Below are 22,425 nucleotides of genomic sequence, written 5' to 3' on the forward strand. Positions count from 1 at the left end.
GATGATCTTTAAGGTCTCTTCCAACCTAAACCATTCTATGATTCTGAGATAAACAAGTTCTAACAGGAGTGTAAGACTTGCTTCATAACTTAGTGCTGAAGCCATGTTAATCACACTGATAGAACAGCCTAAAAAGACTGATAGTGCATCACGTCTGCCTCAATACAAATCCTACAGTCATTAAGGGTGGAAAAGATCATACAGCCAACCATCAGCCCAACACCACCGTGCCTTTCCCACCACATAAGACTCCCCCAAAACTGAGGCACAGCTATGATCTCCAGCTATTGTTAATTCTCTCTCCATCAAAACACACACACTCAAATAAGAGATTTATTGTTTGCAATAAGTATGCTTACTTTATGTATAAAATAGGATTTGAGAGGTTTTCCATCATCATGTTTTGGAACTAAATATCTCAAGAGTTCAAACATAATTTTTTTTATTTTAAACTGCATAATATGGGATGATAAATCTCAAAGGCAAGACACTCTTACCCAAGTAATGATTTATAAAATGCATCTGTCATTCATTGCCATGATGAAAACATTCCCAGGGCTCTCATTTAAGAGTAATACTTCTAAACTTCTTAAGGCAGAGTGAATGATTTTAGAATAAGTGTTTTACTTGGTATTGTGACTGTCTTGACTTAGTCGAGCCACAAACTCTACTAATGTTCTCGTAGGCCGCCCTGCCATGCCTTTTTGAAGATAGGGCACCTCATCTTTATTCGACATCACACCAGCTATATCTAAATGAGCCCAGTGAGAGGCAGTCACAAATTCCTTCAGGAATGCAGCAGCTGTGCACGCTCCTCCGGCTCTGTGGGAAGCAGAAAAACTCTGTTGTTTCTAAAGCAACATGAACAGCACTAACATTAAACAAACACACTGAAAGGAAGCGGCACACAAAAGATATTGGTATATCTTACCTGCTGTACTTTCCAATGTTACTCAGATCTGCCAGAGGACAGTCTGTTACTTGTTTTGTGTAATGTTCAAAGAGAGGCATTCTCCAAACTCTGTCTCCTGTCACAATGCTGGCCTGAAAAACAAACAGCAATAGTTTTGGCAAATTTTTCTTTTTTTTCTTTTTCTTTGCAAACTTGCATTTATAAACCCTGGAACCGTGCATGCTTATGTTCGCTTAGCCTTGATCAGCCTAAAAATCTGCAGCCCAAATGATATTAGGTATTAGGAAATACACTGCAAAACGAAACAGTGAATCCTACTTTTTAGGTACTTTAGATTTTGCCTTTAGACTAACACTAAAACCTGCTGGTTTTTTTTCTCTCCTGACAATATAAATCCTTCCGTTCAGAGGCTTCCTTCAGTCACCACGCTTCAGCCACTCACAAAGCCTCTCTGAATTTCCATCTCAGTATTGTTAAGCAAGATCAATTATCTTTTTAACGTGAACTAATTACTGTCAATAGTCTAGAGCTTATCCACATAGAGTAGACTATCAGAAGATGCAGATCCTTGAGATGTGCATGCTCTTTGCTGTAAGATATTAAACCTTACTAGAGGGCTAATAATAGCAAAAATTAATTATTTTGAATAAATACAGTACTAACACCATTCCCACAAGATTTGCATAAAATAAGACTTTTGGTAATGCGCTAACTTCTCAAATAACAGCCACTATTACTGAATTATTACAATTTAATACAAATGCAGATGGCCAACCTCATAAAGGTGAGTCCAAAGCCAAGATGAGTTTGTGAACACTCCAGTTGCAGCAGACCCCAATGCAACATCCATGGCACCTGCAGAAACACACCTTCAAGGTTATACAACAAAGGCAAAGGCTGATCTGAGCTATTCCTCTGCGTCCTGACTCCGCACAGAACTTTGTTCTTAATTCCCAATTTTTAAGGTCTGAAAAAACTAAAGATTCTAGTAAACTTGCATTTTTAGAAGTTTACGTGTTGTTAAAACATTTATATAATCTGATAGGACAAGAATTACATGCTGTATCTCATGAAACTAATCTGTATTTCTAATACAATATATTCAGCAATTAAGTGTTTCTTTAAAAATAAATTATTGTTTCCGTATAGAAAATATAAATGAGTGAACTTCTCCAATTTCTAGACCTCTACAATCTTGAGCTGATACTCTCCCTTTTGTAAATTCCACTTGCATAGATTTTTGCACAGCATATGTGACTTTACTTTAAATGAAAATAATCCTTATCAAAATACTAAACCACGCCTAAGCCAGAGGCATTATGTACATGTTCTCCAGTGCCAACACTCAATCAAAAGTCAGATTTAGAAAAAGAAGAAAAAAATAGTTTAACAAAATATGTCAAAGACATTTCTACAGGAGCTCTCCTCCTTCTGGCTTGGTGTCACAGGATCTCAAACATAGAATAATACATAGTTGAATAAGCTCCTTCTTCTGTGATGCCCTTTATATGAGAATAATTTTATACAAGCCAACAATCCTTAGATCAGCTTCCCTTCTGTCTATTGAAATTTTCCACAGCAATTGAACTGGTAAAACTGATAGAATATGACTTAAAGCACGAGTAGAGAATATACAGAAAGGTAATTATTTTGCTCAGCATATTCATTAAGCAACAGAGTGGACAAGTGTCTGAACTGCTCTTGCACGTCTGCTCTCATTTCAGCTACAGTCACTTCACCCATGACAACCTGTTACTGCAGTTCATGAGATACACACACAACACTGGTTTTAAATTTAAAATTATAACCTCATTCTTATACAACTGTAGGGATTAAACTATTAAGGCACATTTTACTATGCCTGAAAGTATAACTTCACATAAAATAAGAGATATTTCAGTCAAACAAGTTCCTGGGAAGAGAAAAGTGACTCTCCTATGCTGTTCTCTAGAATCACAGATATCTGAGCCAGCTCCCACCACGGACTGGGGCTGGACAGGTCAGAGCTCTGGCTCTCAGGATGCACTTCACAAAGAAGCCATTTTGGCTCCGGCATGGCCAGTGCCACACGGATGTGGCAGGATTCTTCCACAACCACACCAGTATCTCTTCATCCCACAGCCCCGGGAACTGGAAAGGCTTAGTGCAGAAATGGAAGCACTAGGAAACACTGTGCAGAAACACTGAAATCTGCATATCTTTTCCTGCTCTTCTTAGTTCCAGCTCAGCTGGGCCGGCCCAACTTCATCTACACTGCTGTGTGCGTGCCCTGCATGCCAACCCCTTCCCCAGTCCTTCAGACATGGTGCAGAGTTGGTAAGAGTATAAATTGTTAGATGTTGTTCTACTAGAAATAAAATCATCTCAGTTGCTTTTAAATTCAGGCTGGCTTATATACACAGTGCAACTAATCCACAGCCCAACCAACAAGAGTAACAAAAAAAATGACTTGCAAAAGAAACGTGGAAGGAGACTGCTTACCTGTTAATGTTGCAGCATTCACAATAGCCCTTGCATTAAAATTGTGGGCGTAACAGAGAGCATCAGCTAACAGCAGTCTTCCTTCAGCATCTGTGTTATCTACCTTCAGGTGCAAAATTATTCAAAACAGATTAACAACTCCTGAAAACATCCCTTTCACTGACTTATTTCTTACATATTACCTTAAATAGCTGTCAGACTGTAAATGCATTGTCACAGGCCCTAGGAACTTCAGATAATCAAAATTTACCCAAACACAAAAGAAAAAGAAATAGAAAACCTATAGTATGTATATACAGTTATGTTTATAAAATAAAAGCATATCTGTAGTTGAAGTCAAGCAATCTTTCACCATGGCAGCTTCCTCTGCACGCTGGGCCTCTGTGTTGCTGGCTCATCAGAAGAGCCTGGAGGCTGGAGAGGTGCCCCAGTGGGGTGCAGGAGCTGGTCACCATTCTCAGCAAAGCCCCAGGAATCCCAGGGGCTGCTTCTGACCCAGCACAGAGATCTGACCAATGGAAACTGCAAAGGAGGCGAGGATGCAACAAAGCAACACAGATGCATCCTTGGAAACAGTTCCTTGTTACACTGCTTTCTCCTTGGATCCTGAAATGTTTTCCCTCTTAAAAAATAATTAAAATATCAGTCTCCTTTCCCTTGTAAGGGAAAATTCATAAAGAATTCTGCCAGATTAATTGCATGATGTGCTCTGAGCTACTAGCACTTTCTTGCAAATTTCTGCTTGGTAGAGGAATATGTACGCAGTCTTTTCCCTCAAAACAGAGGGTGACTGAACTGACTTTTGGGAGAACCACCTAAAGGTAGTGGAAGGGTCAGACAAGTCAAAGGTGGCAGAATCACAGAAATCTAGAGAGAAACATTATGCTATCTACCGATTGCTGCAGGAAATCAACTGTCTACAGCGCAATGACTTTCAGTACCATTTAATCTATTAGATGAGTATGGAACAGTTTGGATTATTTATGAAATGGATTTGGCAAGCTCCTTTGAACAGCAGCCCCTGTGACTCAGAATTCAGATTGCAAGGAGCAGCTTGGGAGGGTGAAGACCTTGTTTGTGTCAGCAGGAAACTAATACTCTTATGTGCCACTCCTGGAAGGGTCTGCTAGAACCAATTAATATGTTATTCATTCTGACAAGAGAACCTGCTGCATTTATAAGCATTGTAACAACCCCTTGTGCTAAAGGTTTTCTACTATGTTTAGTAGCTGACTACATTTTTCAGCTCTTCCTAGCAATTTATGAAACTTCCAATCTCTTCAATCGATATTTATATTTGAAAGAATCCTATGATAATGATTTCTAATTAATGACACGCTTCTTACATTTTTAAAACCAGGACATTTGCACTGCTTATCTTTTTAAAGGGTCTTTTCAAACATGTACTCTGGCTGCAGTCATACAACTCGATGGATTTTGAATACTTTTAGTTAAATGGTTTAATCAAAATTTCACATGCATACCTGTATTGTTTTTCCATTCTTGGCTCTAACAACATCCCCAGGCTTGTTTGCCTTACCACTGGGCATATTTTCACAGAGAGGTGCCAAACCTCAGAGAGAAAGAGAGTAGTGCATTACTAGTTTGTTTCTCAGAAAAAATGTACAAAACACACTTGGCAACCCCCCCCAAATATCTCCTTAAGAAAACAGTACTATTCTCATCTCGCATTTATGCTCAAAATCCTAATTTTCCTGGTTACCAAAAGACACACGGTCCAGTTTTCACTCAGGGATATTCCTCTGCATGATGCACCACCACATTCCCTTACCTACAGCATTTTATCACTAGGATTTATTTATACTTAATGCTCAGACAAGTGAGATCAGAGAAGGAACAAGTATCATCTTATGTCTTCCACAGATTAATAATCAGTCTCGTATAAAGGGATTTCTTTCTTTCTGAAAATTCTCAAATTACCACTCTGAGCCATTCAAGCTCTGCTCATTGCAAATAAACCTTTTGTAACACCAGGTGGAGTCTGAGGACTTGCCACAGAACTTGCCATAAGAGCAGCAAATAGAGATGAGCTGAAGAGGGGCAGCTTCAAAACTCCAACTATGAACATAATAAAGGGATGAAAGGCACTCCAGCATTCCTAGGGAACACCTGCCCCTGGCACAAGGAATAAGTGAATTGTGGACCTCCACTTTTCAGTGGAATTCTGTACACATACTTTTATTCCATTAATTTAACCCTTCCCCACTGCACTTTTAAGCGAGGAATGCCAAGAGGATGTGTGTTTTGCTGCCCTCTACTGGTTGAAGGATAAAAGTGTCTACTAAAAGACTCGTCTGCCCGTCAGGGTTTCTCAAGCATAAAATGCGTGCTGTAATGGACTACCTGTCATCACCAGCTGGTTTTGCCACGGATATTGAATCAGCTCATTTTATTTCAGTTGTGCAACATTTTTGCACAAAGAACCAGCACTGCTTGTAGTTACAATCACAGAAGGGCAACACTGTGCTCATTTTTAAAAAAAGTAGAAAAGATGATCCTGGGAACTACCGACCTGTCAGCCTCTCCTCTGCCTGGGAAGATTGTGGAACAGATCCTCCTAGAAGCTCTGCTAAAGCACATGGAGGACAGGGAGGTGATCTGAGACAGCCAGCACGGCTTCATGAAGGGCAGGTCCTGCCTGACCAATCTAGTGGTTTTCTATGATGGGGTGACCACATCAGTGGACACGGCAAAACTAACGGGTATGATCTATCTGCACTACTGTAAAGCCTTTGACAGTCCCCCACAACAACCTTCTATCTAAATTGGAGAGATAGGGATTTGATGGGTGGACAAGAAGTTGGTTGGATGGTCGCATCCAGACAGTAGTGGTCATTGGCTCTATGTTCAGACGGAGATCCATGACCCGTGGTGTATCCCAGGGGTCTGTACTGAGAACAGTGCTATTTAATATCTTCATCAGTGATATTGATAGCAACATCAAGTGCACCCTCAGCAAGTTTGCAGAAGACACCAAGCTGAGTGGTGTAGATGCCACACCAGGAGGACAGGATGTCATCCAGAGGGACCTGGACAAGCTGGAGAAGTGGGCCTGTGTGAACCTCATGAGGTTCAACAAGACCAGGTGCAAGGTCTTACACCTGGGTTGGGGCAATCCACAGTTTCAGTACACGATGGGGGACGACGTGATAGAGAGCAGCCCTGTGGAGAAGGACTTGGGGGTGCTGGTCGATGAGAAGCTCAACATGAGCCGGCAATGCACACTCGCAGCCTAGAAGGCCAACCATATCTTGGGCTGCATTAAAAGAAGTGTGGGCAGCAGGGTGAGGGAGGTGATTCTCCCCCTCTACTCTCTCTCATGAGACCCCACCCAGACTACTGTGTCCAGTTCTGGAATCCCAGCATGAAAAGGCTATGCAACTGTTGGAACAGATCCAGAAGAGAGATACAAAGATGATCAGAGGGCTGGAGCATCTCCAAGGACAGGCTGAGAGAGCTGGGGCTGTTCAGCCTGGAGAAGAGAAATCTCTGGGGAGACCTTATAGGGACCTTCCAGTACATGAAGGGGGCCTACAAGAAAGCTGGGGAGGGACTGTTCACAAAGGAACGTAGTGCTAGGACTAGGGAGAATGGCTATAAATTGGAGAGAGGAAGATTTAGATTAAACATTAGGAAGAAATTCTTCACGATGAGGGTGGTGAGGCACTGGAACAGGTAAGTACAGGGAAGTTGTGGCTGCCCCATCCTTGGAGGTGTTCAAGGCCAGGTAGAATGGGGCCTTGAGCAGCCTGGTCTCGTGGGAGGTGTCCCTGTCCACGGCAGGGGGTTTTGAACTGGATGATCTTTAAGGTGCCTTCCAACCCAAACCATTCTATGAATCTAATCATTTAGGTTGCAAAAGACTTTTAAAATAAAGTCCAACCGTAAACCTAACCCACCACCAAACCCACCACTAAACCACGTTCCTAACCACCACATCATATATTTTAAATACCTCCAGAGATGGGGACTCACCTAATTCCCTGGGCAGCCTGTTCCAATGCGTAGCAACCCTTTGGGTGAAGAAGTATTTCCTAATCTCCAATCTAAACCTCCCCTGGTGCAACCTGGGGCCGTTTCCTCTCACCCCATCACGTGTTACATGCAGAAAAGAGACCAACACCCACCTTGCTATAACCTCCTTTCAAGTACTTAAAAACTGCATTAGCAGACTAGGTTTGTTTTAGACTTCTGCCAAGATATTCACCTAAGGAAACGAGACCTGATCCTTCTGCCTGTTCAGCTGTGGCAAGTACGCATGCAGGTAGTTCAAGTAACTCTTTTTAATTTATTTCACAGATATCCACATTCCTTCTTGTAATGAAGGATCAAAAATTTGGAAAAAAAAATTAATAATAAGTTTATTGACAATAATTTCTCACACAAGATCTAAGAAGTCTGCCTTCAAAATTTTAATCCAGTGTTGAAATATATATTCAAGCAAAGCTGGCAATTTTTGATAAGCAACTAAAAATAAAAGGGAAGCTGAGTGAGGGAATGAGACAAGTAAGTCTGTGAGAGTTCACGGCATTTCTGTTTGACCGTTACCAGTGCTGATACTAGAAAACAACTTTGTTAAAAAGAAATCTTGTAAAATTAAGACGTTTTGATACTTACTTACCAATTATGTTAAGAGGCAGATTTAAAGCTGCTGCTGTCACAATGGCTGAACAGATAGTTGCTGCCCCTCCCATATCTGCTCTCATCGCATCCATACCCGATGACGGCTTCAGTGAAATGCCACCACTGGAATAAAAGGAACAAATTTCATCTGACACATAGGAGTGCAGTTGCATGCATTGATAATATTCTGTCCATGAGTATGTTTTAGCACCACATACCAGGACATGTGTTTTCAAATATTCCTGCAACACCCTAACAAGAATACTGAGGGCAAGATACTCTATCTGAAATGAAACCCAGATATATCCATGAATTATTTCCTCATAATTAAGATGCCATAAAAATCCAAGTAATCCGCAGCAGACTAACTCAATGACCTTAAAAGTGCACACAACAAGAAAATAGTACACATGGTAAAATCAGCATATAGAAGGGGTGATCATATATAGATGGATGACTACTGATAAATACCTCAGTAGCCATGTGACATGAAAAGCAGTTAAATAAACTGCTTTCTCTTTCCTTAAGTATAATATATTTGTCCAGTAACAGATGGCAATTCTAAACTTGTAAATTCTTCATTCAGAGGTTTGCTCAGGCCAAAAAAAAATAAATTTCCGTTTTCCCCTTACAAAACAGCGGCATATCAACTTGCACTTTATCCCATCACTCAAGCTTGTCTTCTCCCCAGGAAAGGCAGCACAGCCTGCTATACAGGGCAAAATCACTGGAATGGCATTGAAAGATGTCCTGAGCCAAGAAAAAGCACCGCCCCATTGAACATTAACAGCAAGAAGACAACTCCCCTCTTTTAGTCATGAAAAATTAGCATGCGTACCTGTCAAACGTAACTCCTTTTCCTACAAATACCAACGGGGAGTCATTTGTATTAGCACCACCTGAATAGTGAATCTCCAGAAAGATGGGAGGCTCAGCCGAACCCTTAGCTACACTCAGGAATGCTCCCATCTGTTGTGTTGCTATCCAAGACTCCGGTCTGGAACATAAATATATTATTTACTTTTTTTTAACTGGACAGTTTAACTAAGACAGTTTTGTTTGTTTGTTTTTAAGAGATTGTAATTATTGAAGGTTCATACATGAATTATTAATTCCACTTTACTTAGTGTGGAAACCATCATTTACATCCAACCATTATTGCTTTTTTTTTTGTGAAACAGAAAAATACTGCCCCTAAGTCACTGCTTGGTTTTTGTTTTGTCTTGTTTAAAAACAACAACAAAACTTAAGAACCACCAGTCTACACTTCTGTATCAGAAGCATTAAACTTTCACTTGCCTATCAGGCTGTGGTCTCTGAAGGCATATGGAGCAACAATACTGCAGGAGGTCAGTTTAGCTTTCTGCTATCAAAATGATTAAGTACAGGCAAAATTGATTTCCCTCAATCTTTTGCTTTTCAACAAAACAACCTCCAACACTCCTGTAACCAGTTAGCCCATTTCCACTGAAGTGCAGTAACTACAAACGTTGACGCACAAAGCATTAGCTGTGCAAATTCAGTTGCAAGAGCTTTTATGACTCCATTTCAACATTTTTAAAAGTAAAAAAAGGCTCCCACAGCAACAGCAATAAATAGAGGATGTTTTAATTACCACATCCAAACAAAAAAAGCAAAATCCACTTGGGAAGAAAACAAAAGGTATTACAAGGAAGGTACCCAATATTCCCCCTCTATTTACTCAGTCTTCATCAGGTTTCCTCTTTCATAGCACATGCGTCAATTAAGCTGTAATTGACTGCATGACTAATTGATAGTTAATCATTTCACTGTGTCACAGTATCTTCTTTACTCTGCAAGCTAGAAGCTCACCTTCTAATACTGAGAGTAGTTTGCAGTTTGACAAAAAGGTGAGTGCCCAGATACTTTCCCTGCTTTTGTCATCTGAAGAGGTAGAATGAACACAATCTCCTGCAGATTTGAATAGCCTGAAAGTTATCTTACTCTATAGAGGAATTATTTAAATGGAATTTACCTTATATGGACCTTCACATTGCTGAAACTTCTGAGCTTCTGTTCAATATGCTCAGCAAATTTGATTGGAGTTACATAATTAGCTGGAGCCTCCATAAGGTATCGAGCGAGGTTCTGACCCTCAGCGTAGATAACACCTTTTTGCCAGGCTTCACTTTCAGCACTAAACAACAACACCATACAATAATCAGGATTAAAAACATTTGCCAAAGCAAGATGTCAGCATCCATCCATTTTCTCCTGTTTGAAAATGCAGTATTATTAATTTGGGGCAATTAGGAATGTCACAATAATCTTACTATGAGGTGCATCTAGTCTATTATAGTAGCTTATCTCTGGTTCTAGACAGTGCCAAATGCTTTACAGAAAGCTAGAAGAATTCTAGAGCAGGCAGATACAGAATTATCTAATACACTGGATCTTGTCCTAATCCTTACTAGTCAGAGATTAGTTTAAATCCTTAAGCACAAGGTTTAATATCTCTTGCAAAATTTGTAATCACATTAATTGTAACGGCCCTGAAAGTTTTTATTTACCACATCAAGACTCCAATTCTGTTTTTCACTCTACTGAAACATCATCACTTGGTAAAAGTGGAATTCGGATCTCATTTCACAGTGCACTCCAGGCGTTTCACTAAGGAATGACAGAGCAGACATCTGAAGAGCTGCCTGCATAGGAAATGGGGATCTCTGGTTATTTCACAACATTACCAGTACAAAACCTTTCATTTTACCGAGGCAGAACTGAAAGGCTTATTTGCTTTAAAAGGCATCACAAAACAGGGCATTACAATTATTCCAGCTCTCAAAAGAGCAACATGGTAAAGAAGGAATCCAGTCCGAATATAGAAACATTACCTAGATACAGAGGGATGAAATTAAGAAGTCAAATCTCAGCTGACACTGAAACTAGCAAGAAGTGGGAAAGGCAACAAGAGGACTTCAACAGGTACGTCATCAGCACAAGGAGGGTCAGGGATAACCTGCTGTCCCATCGCTAAATAGGGAGGCAAACTAGTGAACACTGAGGAGACTGAAGTTCCCAACGCCTGCTTTGCATCAGTCTTATTAAGGTCTGCTTCCAGATTCCCAAATTTTTGTGTTTAGTAACAGAGTCTGGAGAAGAAAGGAGCTACCCAAAGCAGGGAAAGACAGACTTTGGATTACTCAAGGAAGCCAGACATTCACAAGTCCTTGGTAGTAGAGTGTTGAGAGAGCTGGCCGGCATCACTGGAAGCCTGGTCTCTTTACTGAATGTGGTCTCTGCTTATTGGAAAAGTCCTCATCTTTAAGAGCAGTAAGGTAGATACAGGAAACTACAAATCTCTTATCCTAGACTAATCTCCTAAAAGTTTATGGAGAAAGTAATCTCGGAAGCCATTTCCAGGTACATGAAGGTAAGATGGTCACTGGGAACAGTCATTATAGATTTATTTGGGGAAATCATGCCTGACCAACTATGAGAGAGTTGACACAAAGGACCATAATGGACGTCATTTAGCTTGGCTTCAGCAAGATTTTCACACAGAATCCTTTAAGACAAATTGAGAATACATGAACTGGAGGGGTAGACTACAAAATGAAGGAGAAATTGGAAGAACTGTTGGGCTCAGAAGATAGCAGAGAGAGTTGAATGATCTAGCTGGCAGTTGTGTGTGGTGTTCCTCAAGGGCTGATACTGGGGCTGATACTTTCATCAACAACTTGAACAATTAAATGCACCCCCAGAAGTTCACACTGCAGGGAGCAGCTGAAATGGGGAGGGTAGGGACATCATTCGCTGGGGCCTTGACAAGCTAGAGGAACACACCTTTGGTGCACACCCCGAAGTCCCTTCAGTTTTGGATTTTTCTAATACACAAGCACACAGTTATAGAAATAAACAAACAAATAAATAAATAAATAAATCTGCAAGCATTCCTTTTGCCATCACCTTCCATGAAGCTGGGGAGTAACTACGGGCTTCTTCTTTTGCTTCAGCTCGTTATATTCATGCAATCCAAGGACAGCACCTTCCGCAGCCGCTTGAGCATCTCCACAAGGATCTACTTCAACACAAGGGATTTCCAGGTCCTGGATCTGTCTACAGCCAACTGAAAATACAACACAGAACTAGCAGGCTGAGCATTGCACAGAACAGCAAAACAAGCACCTGAGGTGATCAATATGATACTTCAATTCAAGACACTCGAGTTTAGAAGCAAATCAATTAAAAAGATCATGCAGCAAAATAATAAAAACTGCTAATGACCATATACTGACATATCTTGACTAAAAGCATCACTTTATGAACTGTAATGATTCACAAAAATAAATGCAATGTCCACAGTTCTTCAGACTCCTTTAAGCTCACTCTATATCAAAGAAAAGCTTTTTTCATTCTGGTGTGTTATGGATTATGACTATCTACATGTATGAGAAATTCACTGCAATTTAGTTTTCTGCTAAGAATCTGTGACTGCTCTTTGCTTATAAAAGCAGGTATGAACTCATTTGGAGGAAAACAAAAAAATTATATATTCCATAAATTCTATTTTGTACCCAAACAATTTAACAATGTTTTGGCAGCTGGTGAGACAACATGGGCTAGCACTCTGGACATACAGCTGTCATACAAGTGACTGACCTCTAGCTTCAGATTACAGACTCTGCAGTGAGAACACTTTTTATTCTTGTTTTATACATACTCAGATGCAGCAGTCATCCTTGAGTAAGATAAAGGCTTCTGCTGCCTACGAGAGGTAACATACTGGATCATACTACTGACACTGTGAAGAATCCCAGTTTATAACAACACAAATATCTCAGTCACAAACTAAGCAGTGAAAGTGCATAATTAAGTACAGTCTCAGGCTTCAAAATAGTAGTAATTTTCAGTATCTCACTGTTTAGGAAAGTTATTCACTATAAAAAACTACAGTTACCTGCCTGCAGATTGATTTACATGCCCTGTAACACCTTCAGGTATATCAGTAGCAAGTAAATGCATTTACCAAACAATACAGTAGGTTTTGCATTTCAAAATGAAGTCATATCTAGATTCACTCTTCAAAAGTGGAACTCGATGAACTCGATGTTTCATAGTCAAAATGCTTCAGAAAATTTAAAAATGGTTCACCTGCAACAGCTGCACGAATATTTTCTTTGTCTTCATTCCAGTTTTCTTGGTCATTTAGTCCAGCATTCCGCTTACCCAAGCCAACTACAACCACACTCGGAAAGTCCTAGATAAAGCCAACACACAAATTCAATTCACTTTCCTCATTATTACAGCCATAGCAGAGAGCTGTTAAAAAGACCTTACTTTCCAACTCAAACCAAACAGAACATTAAAATACAACCAGTACTTTCTCTACGTTATGCACATTTCTATGTTAAGAGTGCCAGTATGGTACCGCTGTCTTGTACTCCCAATCATTTGCCATAGGCATGCAACCAGTTGTTCTGCTGTCCAGTTAACAGCTAATTATGTGTATTAACAGCAGACAGGGACTAAGCTCCACTCAGGAGCTAAGCTGGTATGATTTGTCAGGCAACAAACTGAACTTACATACGGGTACACAGCTCCAGAACTCAGGCAAGCACCATAGCACAGCAGACTGAATGCTTGCCTTATAAGCTAAGCTGCAAGTGGAAGGCAAAAAGGAAGAAATCACAATAGTTAAAGAAGCCTTTTTAAGAATTAAATAAAATTTGTATTAAACTCAATGTCATGTATGTGAACAGACCTCCCACTACTCTAAAGAAAAATGAAGTTAAACTTGGGGTTTCCCTTCCATCACAAATAGCTGCTCTGTCAGATTCTAGCAATTCCATTTCAAACTGCTTTGCTATAACAGAGTCTTTTAGTCAACAAGATGCTGAAATTAGTGTTAGCTTTCCAGACCATCAGCGATTCAAGTTAACTTTTTTATAGTTATGTTTTACACCCTTAGAAGACTGTGTAAGACCAAATTTTACTACCTTCTCTTGCAGACGTACTTCAAAAACCATCCTATATGCAGAACTGAGATAATGGGACCTTCAGTGGGCTCAGCTACCATAAAATTTCTGAAAACCTTTCTACTCAATCACCTCTCTGAGGTCTCCACACTTGACTTTATACATGGTAGGCAACACTCACTACAAATTGATTTATTTGAAATCATTTATAATAGCCCTAAGTTAAGACTCAGTTATTTCTATAGACACTTAAGTGTCATACTACATGTCTGCCTAGCCTCTAACTACTACTCCAGAAAGGCACAAATCATACCCTTATTTGCCAGCTCAATGTCTCAAATGGCACCAAAAGCCTAACGTTAAGCAGATGAATCCCCATCTCACACTCTTGTGACATATCATGTCTATGCAGACAAAGATTCTGCTTGAAGAACAGTCCCAAGTCTTGTTTCCAGAGGTTTAGAACAAATGACTTTAAAACCTCCAACTAAAGACTACGATGGGACTGCCCTGTGTTAGAACCATCATGTCTAGAAGGTCCTTGCACGTTTCAGTGTGCACACGTGCACTCACTCATCCTGAGCAGTGGGCCCAGTATAAGTCTGATTTGAAACTGCTGCACTTCATCTCATTCAGCAAGCAGTAATTCAGAGCACAGCACAGCATCTTTGGAGCAGACTCGTTTACATCTTCTCAATTTGCAGCACAGTGGAGGGAGTACAGGACTGTGCAACAGGCCATGTGAACACAGGGAGTGCAGAGCCAGAGGTTTCAGTAAGAACCACATCTTCTGTCGAGAGGGGTTGCATGGGGACAAAGGGCAGAGGATTTTTACAAGCACAGCAGTGAACTCAACTTAAGTACGATATAAGGGCAAACCTCATGCATTATTCAAGACGCACACGAAAAATCCAAAGTTCATACCTGATGCAAACCATGGAAGATTCGCGTTTTGCCTTTCTTCAAAGGTGGCCCAGATCTAGGATACAAAGCATTCATTTGACAAAGTCAAAGTTCATTTGACAAAGTCCTTATTAGTGATAAATCTTACGGTACTAAGCTCACTCCACACCCACGAAGTGCTCCTGGGCACTGTGCTGGGACACTCGGCTCAGTGCCAATTCACAAAAAGGCCAAGTCCCCACGAACGTTTTGCATGTTTTCTCAGGCCTGGCTTTTCCCCTGGAGTTCCCGTCCGGGCTGCTTGGCCTAGCAGAAGCTAGTGCCAGCCTGAGAAGTGGCATCCGTAAAGACGTTTATATGATTTAAAAAAAAAAAAAAGATCATTTATTGGCGTTTTTAGGCAATTCGATCCGTTTCAGCAGCTCACCACACACTTACAGAGACAGAAGCTCCCTCAGCTTTCCAGACACGAGCCTATCGAAAGCATCTCCCGCACCAGTGAACCGGGCAGCGCCTTCCTCCTTTTCACTGGAATAGACTCCCAGAACAAGACCCTGAAAAAACATGCGCGTTAGCACCGTGAAGTCCAGAGACCTCTCTACGAGGCACCGAGGCCGCCCTTCAAACCGCGGCTGCCGGCGCACGCGTTCACCTCGGTTTACGCGTTTGCCTCGCGCGAAGCGCAGGGCCGCGATTCGGTGAACCGGGATGAAGCGCTACAGCTGCTTTAAAGCGTGGAAAATAAACAGGGCGCAGCGAAAACTAACGCTATAATCGTTTCGCCCCGCGCTCCGGCCCGCGGTTTGAAGCCCAGAGGAGCCCCCCCGGCCCTCACCTTCCCGCCCGCCCCGCCGCCCCGCGCCGAGCAGCCCCGCGCCCAGCGCGGCACCCGGGCCAGGCGGCGCGCGGCGCCCCACGCGCACCGCGGGCCCAGCATGGACCCCGCGCAGCCCCGAGGCAGCGCGCGCCGCCGGGGCGGGGCTACCGGCACCGGGAAGGGGAGGGGAGAAGGGGAGGTGGAAACGGAAAGGGAGAGGGAGAGGGATGGGAAGGGAGGGGAGGGGAAGGGAAGGGGAGAAGGGGAAGGGAAAGGGGAGAAGGGGAAGGGAAGGGAAGGGAAGGGGAAGGGAAGGGGAAGGGAAGGGGAAGGGAAGGGGAAGGGGAAGGGGAAGGGGGAGAAGAAGGGGAAGGGAAGGGAAGGGAAGGGAAGGGAAGGGAAGGGAAGGGAAGGGAAGGGAAGGGAAGGGAAGGGAAGGGAAGGGAAGGGAAGGGAAGGGAAGGGAAGGGAAGGGAAGGGAAGGGAAGGGAAGGGAAGGGAAGGGAAGGGAAGGGAAGGGAAGGGGGAGAAGAAGGGGAAGGGAAGGGAAGGGGGAGAAGGGGAAGGGAAGGGAAGGGGGAGAAGGGGAAGGGGAGAAGGGGAAGGGAAAGGGAGAAGGGAAAGGGAGAAGGGGAGGGAAGGGAAGAAGGGGAGGGAAGGGAAGAAGGGGAAGGAGAAGGGAAGAAGGGGAAGGAGAAGGGGAGAGAGAGGAAGGGGAGGGGAAAGGGAAAAGGAGAGGAGAAGGGAAGGGAAACAGAAGGGGAAAGAGAAACATAAGGGGAAAGGGAGGGGAGGGGAAGAGGAGAAGGGAAGAGAAGAGGAGGAGGAGGAGAAGGAAAGGAAGGGAAGGTGAAAGGGAGAGGAGGGAAGGGGAAAGGGAGAGGAGAGAGGGGTAGAGGAGGGGGAGAGGGAAAGGAGAGGAAAGGAAAAGGGAAGGAGAAAGGGAGAGGACAGGAGGAGGTGGATGGGAAGGGGGGGAAAATGCAGGCAGAGATGGAGGGAGAGAGGCAGGCTCGGAGGGAGGGGGAGAGAGAGAGAAACAGGCAGGGAAGGAGGAAGGGAAGGGAGAAAGGCATGGAGAGAGGCAGGCAGGCTGAGAGGGAGAGAAGGGAAGGGAGAGAGGCTGGGAGAGAGAGATGCAGGGACAGAGGGAGGCATGGAGAGGGGCTAGGAGGGAGGAAGGGAGAGAGGCAGAGAGGGAGGCAGGCAGGGTTACCAGCCAGCATCTAAAGGGCTGCTGTCTAAATGGCCGTGAGGTGGCGTTTGGCCATTTGCCTGCACCTGGGGTTAAACCACACGCACACAGCAGCTCAGTGTCACGGAGTGGCTTTGCCTGCCTGTGGTACGGCCTGGGTAAGCGTTCACACTACTGCTGAGGGGGGAACAACTCCTGTGAGCTCACAACAGGCTTACAAATAACAGCTGCGCTATGTGTGCGGTGTGTTTAATTTGCACATAGAAAGGTAAAATGCAGATATTTTATTAAAAAAATAATCAAAATTGCAATTGCAAACTCAACACATTTTGTACAATCATAGATAAGATCATGCAGTTCCAACGCCCCTTCCCATGGGCAAGGACATCTCCCATGAGACCAGGCTGCCCAAGGCCCCATCCAACCTGACCTTAAACACCTCCAGGCATGGGGCAGCCACAAATTCCCTAGGCAACCTGTGCCTCAACACCCTCATTGTGAAGAATTTCTTCATCATGTCTGATCTAAATCTTCCTCCTTCCAATTTAAAGACATTCCCCCTCGTCCTGTCACTGCATGCCCTTGTAAAAAGTCCCTCCCTAGCTTTCTTGTACACCCCCATCAGGTGCTGGAAGGTCACTATAAGGCCTCCTCGGAGCCTTCTCTTCTCCAGGCTGAACAACCCCAACTCTCCCAGCCTGTCTTCATGTGGAGGTGCTCCGGTCCTCTGATCATCTTTGTAGCCTCCTCTGGACCTGTTCCAACAGTTCCACAGCCTTCTTATACTAGGGATTCCAGAAATGAAATTTACAGTATTTTCCATGAAGGATGGTGTTTTATTTGTACAGCACCAGCAGATCTGTTTAGGCAGAGTTGATTAGATTCTAAGAGAAAGCAGTAACAAGGCCAAGCGCAGAGTTTTGCACTTGGGTCACAACAGCCCTGTGCTATGCTATAGGTTTGGGGAAGAGTGACTAGAAAGCTTCCTGGCAGAGAAAGACCTGGGGATGTTTGTCAGCAGCTGGCTGAATATCACCATGCAGTGTGCTCAAGTGGCCAAGGCAGCCAGCAGCATCCTGGCTTGTATCAGAAACAGCATGGCCACCATGACCAGGGAAGTGATCATGCTCCTGCATTTGGCACTGGTGAGAACACATCTCAAATACTGTGTTCAGGTTTGGGCCTCTCTACAAGAAGGACATTGAGGCACAGAAGCACATCCAGAGAAGGGCAAAAAAGCTGGTGAAAGGTCTGCAGCACAAGTCTTACAAGGAGTGGCTGAGAGAACTGAGGTTGTCTAGTTCAGAGAAGAGGAGGCTGAGGGGGGACTTAATCACTCTACAACTACCTGAAAGGGGGTTGTAGCGAGATGAGTGTTGGTCTCTTCTCCCAAGTGATAGGTGATAGGACAAGCGGGAATGGCCTTAAGCTATGTCAAGGGAAGTTTAGAGTGGATATTAGGTAAAATTTCCTTACTGAAAGAGTGGTGAAGCATTGTAACAGGCTGCCCAGGTAAGTGGTGGAGTCACCATCCCTGAAGGTGTTCAAAAAACGTGCTTCAGAGCTTCAGGACATGGTATGGTAGGTATGTTGGCATTGTGTTGATGGTTAGACTTAAGGATCTTAGAGGTTTTTACAAACCTTATCAACTCTATGATTCTATGATTCTAATCCCAGAGTGAAATTAAAAAAAAAAATGTATTCAGTGAAAATAAAAGACCAACAAGAATGAATGTGGTTATATTTTATCAGGAAAATGCGCACCAGAATTCTGGGTCTTCAGTGTAATGTCAGAAGTAGATTTGTGTCTCTGTAGCCAAAGCACTGTATGGAAAATAACTGTTTGGAGTTTGCTGACATTTATTGTATACTCAGTATGAAGACCCAGATTTCCTATGGCACTAAACATGCACTGGATTTTATTGTCAAGTGACAATAAATCAGAATTTTGGGGGGTTGGTTGGTTTGTTTCAGAAATGTGTAACATTATAAGTAATTTGCTTTGATATGTGAGAATTCAACACCTTATGACACTATGTCTAACAATTAGTTTGCTTCTACTTCCATTTGTAACTGAACTTGTGCTGTCATATCAGCAGAACACAATGAAGGATGTCCGGGACTGTTCTTCTCTAACAGGATATTGCAGTTCCCACCTAACTGATTTTTCCATTAGGTGATACAGGGAGAGGTAATGTGTCTTATTAAGGACAGTGGCTCTCAGAGACAATGACTGAGGGAAATTGAATCCATTTTGCTTTATATTCTGATTTAGATATTTTAACATTAAATCATAACATTACTTAAAGAATCAAAGTGGTAGTTCATTTTTAGATTCATTTATTTTGGAGAGGCTCTTAGACAGAATGAGTAGTTTTATAGTTCTTTGAAGAATGGCTCCATAGTTTCTCTACATCCTGCATGGAGCTTCTATACATTTTGCATGTACAAATTAAGTGGGTATTTTCAGGGTATATGAAGTTGTTCTTAATTCTATGTAAAAACAGGATTTGACCCATATTCTCTCCAAAGTTCTGGCCAGATATTTCTCAAAAATGTTCGCATTTGGGATTTCAGATTTTCCAAAGTAAAAAGCACTCCCACAGAAGTCTTAATTTCCATATGTTGAGCATGCATATGATCAGATACACTATGTGAAGTATAACCAAAATGAAAACATGTAAATAAAGTAGATCATGGTATCAAGTTCCACATTTTTTGAAAGTATTTTATGATGTACAAGGGACAAATGAAAAGATAGACTTACCCATTGTTAGCCTAAGTTGTGCTTTGTAATTGTACATCTTAACTGTGTATGATTGTATTTGACTTTCACCTCTCTCTGCCACCAACAGAATTTTCTTGGGCAAATATTCTGTGCATTGTCCCATCAGTGTCTCTCAGCAGTGCTTAAACTCAGACAACCCATACAGCTGAATGGTTAGTTTGGCCTTATATCTGTTTCACTCAGTTCAATTCATGCTGTTCACTCTGAAGTGAACTGCAAAGACTATTTTCTCACACGTCACAAAGCAGTCATTTGGTGATAATGTTATTTAGTCATTCAACTCATTTGGCTACAATATCCCACAATAATACTCAGGAATGTTTCATACATCTGCTGTGAGAAAGCTTCTTTTGGACTGTTATTGCAGAATATTGTTGAACAGATTCAAACCAAGGAATTAGAAAGCTGATCAGCCCAGCTATTCCTCCTCAACTTTGTTTATACCGTGCACTCTAATGGTTCTTTCAGAGCTACTGCGACCTATCTAGGAATCCAGTCTAACAAATTTTTAATCTTGTCCTTACCTAAGTAGTCCCATGACTCTTACTCTATAACTAATTTTTCGGGGAAGTTTGGAGGGCATGAAGCAGTTCATTAGCAGTGTGAGAAATGTATTTTAATACATGCATATGACTTCTACTGAAAAGCATTTCTGAAGCAATTGTTCTGTATGGAGGGTTTAAAAATCTCCTTCCTTTTCACTTCCTAAAAAGAATTATATTTAGTAAAGGCTAAGTTATGTGTTACAGTATAATACTTCCTGTACAACAACTACTTCTAAAGCATATGTTCACAGAAAAATTACAAATTTCATTTTCTAATTGCATTACCTATATTGCAGTTTAATGATTTGTTTCAGAGCCACTCTGAATTTTCTGGGAGGCGAAGGTGGTGGTAGCACAGAGGCCTCTGGACCATTTTCTGAACAGTACTGTGCTGCTACCATCCCAGACACCTTCAGAGACTGGGTTGGTTTGCTGTCTCTCCATGTACTGGGTATTGCACCATCTTCCTGGAGTTGTGGCCCAGAGAAGGGTTTGAGTAAAAGTAAAATCAGTAAAATCAGAACAACAGTGAAGTAAGTGGTTGTATAAATTAGGAATTACCTTTTCTGCTTTACTGCATCTCTAATGCTAAAAATGAATCAGGGCTGTAGACTCATCAAAACTTTTCAGATGTCTCTTAAATTTTTATGGGACTTGAAAAAAAAGATTTTACTGTTCCTAAAAAGAAGGGGCTGTCTTCAAGAGGGCAGATTGTTAGAGCCTATTGCAGAAGCACCCTCACAAATCTCTGCTTTTCTCATAAACTTGAAGGGCCAAAGCCAGAGGTTGTACAGCCTACAGTACTAGACACTGCTCATTGCATCTGTAGGCTGACTTTGGGTAATGTTTCCTCTGAAACCAGGCTACTGTCTGACCGCCAAATGGCTGCTGGTCTTGTTGCTTGTGCACTGAAAAGGACATAAATAATTTTAATTTCTTACCTCACCTGGAGCCTGTGTATACACTGCGGAAGTACTTAGCGAACATAGTGATTTGAGTATTCTGTGTAAATTGAGAGTACTCTGAATAGATTTTTACAACTACAAAACTGATTTCACAAGAATACCAACTGAATGTAAGATTTACTGCATAAGACATCTGTTTTCATTGGTCTTCAGATATAAACAAAGTAAAAAGAGGATGGAAAATAAGTCTTTGGGTCAAAAATAGTAAACTCATGGGCTTAAGCCAAGTTATAAGTCCTTATTTAAATATCTAAAAAAGAGGCCAAATCAGCAAACATGTTAAATATCAAGTTATTCTAGCAATTTGTTTTACTGAGTGTTCTGTACCCTTCAGTGATAAAACTAGTAATTTGGGTACATAAAATATGGTTTTGGACACTTCTGAAAATACTTGACCCTTACAATACTATTTTTGTAAAGAAGTCTTTTCAAACACAACTTAAGGATTTTTTTTAATCACCCAACAAGTTCTTAAAACACTCTGAATTCCTTTTCTAAAAATGTTACTATTTTTTTCAAAGTTTTTCGCAAGAACTGTTAGAGGTAGTGGTCCGATGAAGAGTGACTGCAAAATAAATTATTTCATTTATATGATAACTTTTTTTATTCATTCAAAGACATTCTTCAGTTATGTGTAGGTTTTACTACTAACAGGTTAGTCCATGTTCACTACAGTAGTCAAAATCTAAAACTTACATGCTTAATGGCATATTATTTTCTCTGAAATATTCATTACTTGTGACCCAAGAACAGGTTGAATGCCTGTCAAAATTATGGTACTTCGTAAGAAAGTAACTTTTCCATACATTCAACAATTTTTGTTCTTTTTAATACTGTTTCATCATACATCACTTTTACTTGATTTTGGATAGAAACAAGAATTAACAGGGTTCTGAAGACGATTAACCTGTCAGATTATTACTTTCCAGATTATCTAAAAGCACTTTTACTTAGATTCTGTTTAATTTACTTCCAGAAGCTGCAATGAAACTTTCATCTTACAGCCAATAGTTTTTTTTTCATACTCTACTAGCATCCCATAAACCTTACTTTTCTCACTTATTTACTTTGTGGGATTTGCTAATTTCTGTTTTAAAAACATTTCACGCACACTTGGCCTGCACTTCCCCTTAACTTGAGACTCAAAGATCTTGAAGTCTTCTTTTTTAACCCAGTATAGCATCATCAAGCATAACTTTTATGTCCCTCTCAGCATTTTCCAGATAATTCTGTGA

The 22,425-nt window shown here is 41.6% G+C and overlaps 1 protein-coding gene across 1 annotated transcript; it reads right to left on the reverse strand.

Moving 5' to 3' along the window:
• Positions 1 to 320: 320 nt before the first annotated feature.
• LAP3 (leucine aminopeptidase 3) lies at positions 321 to 15,817 on the reverse strand. Its single transcript, XM_069856577.1, has 13 exons — positions 15,716 to 15,817; positions 15,319 to 15,434; positions 14,902 to 14,956; positions 13,154 to 13,259; positions 11,969 to 12,128; positions 10,035 to 10,196; positions 8,877 to 9,035; positions 8,037 to 8,161; positions 4,879 to 4,967; positions 3,395 to 3,497; positions 1,689 to 1,768; positions 932 to 1,044; positions 321 to 822 (listed from the first exon to the last, which is right to left on the reverse strand). Exons 1-13 carry the CDS (start codon positions 15,815 to 15,817, stop codon positions 624 to 626), a joined length of 1,569 nt encoding a protein of 522 aa, XP_069712678.1. The 3' UTR covers positions 321 to 623.
• Between the last annotated feature and the right edge of the window lie 6,608 nt (positions 15,818 to 22,425).

The sequence above is a fragment of the Phaenicophaeus curvirostris genome, chromosome 4, assembly GCF_032191515.1.
Source record: "Phaenicophaeus curvirostris isolate KB17595 chromosome 4, BPBGC_Pcur_1.0, whole genome shotgun sequence".
In the NCBI taxonomy this organism is placed as follows: Eukaryota; Metazoa; Chordata; class Aves; order Cuculiformes; family Cuculidae; genus Phaenicophaeus; species Phaenicophaeus curvirostris.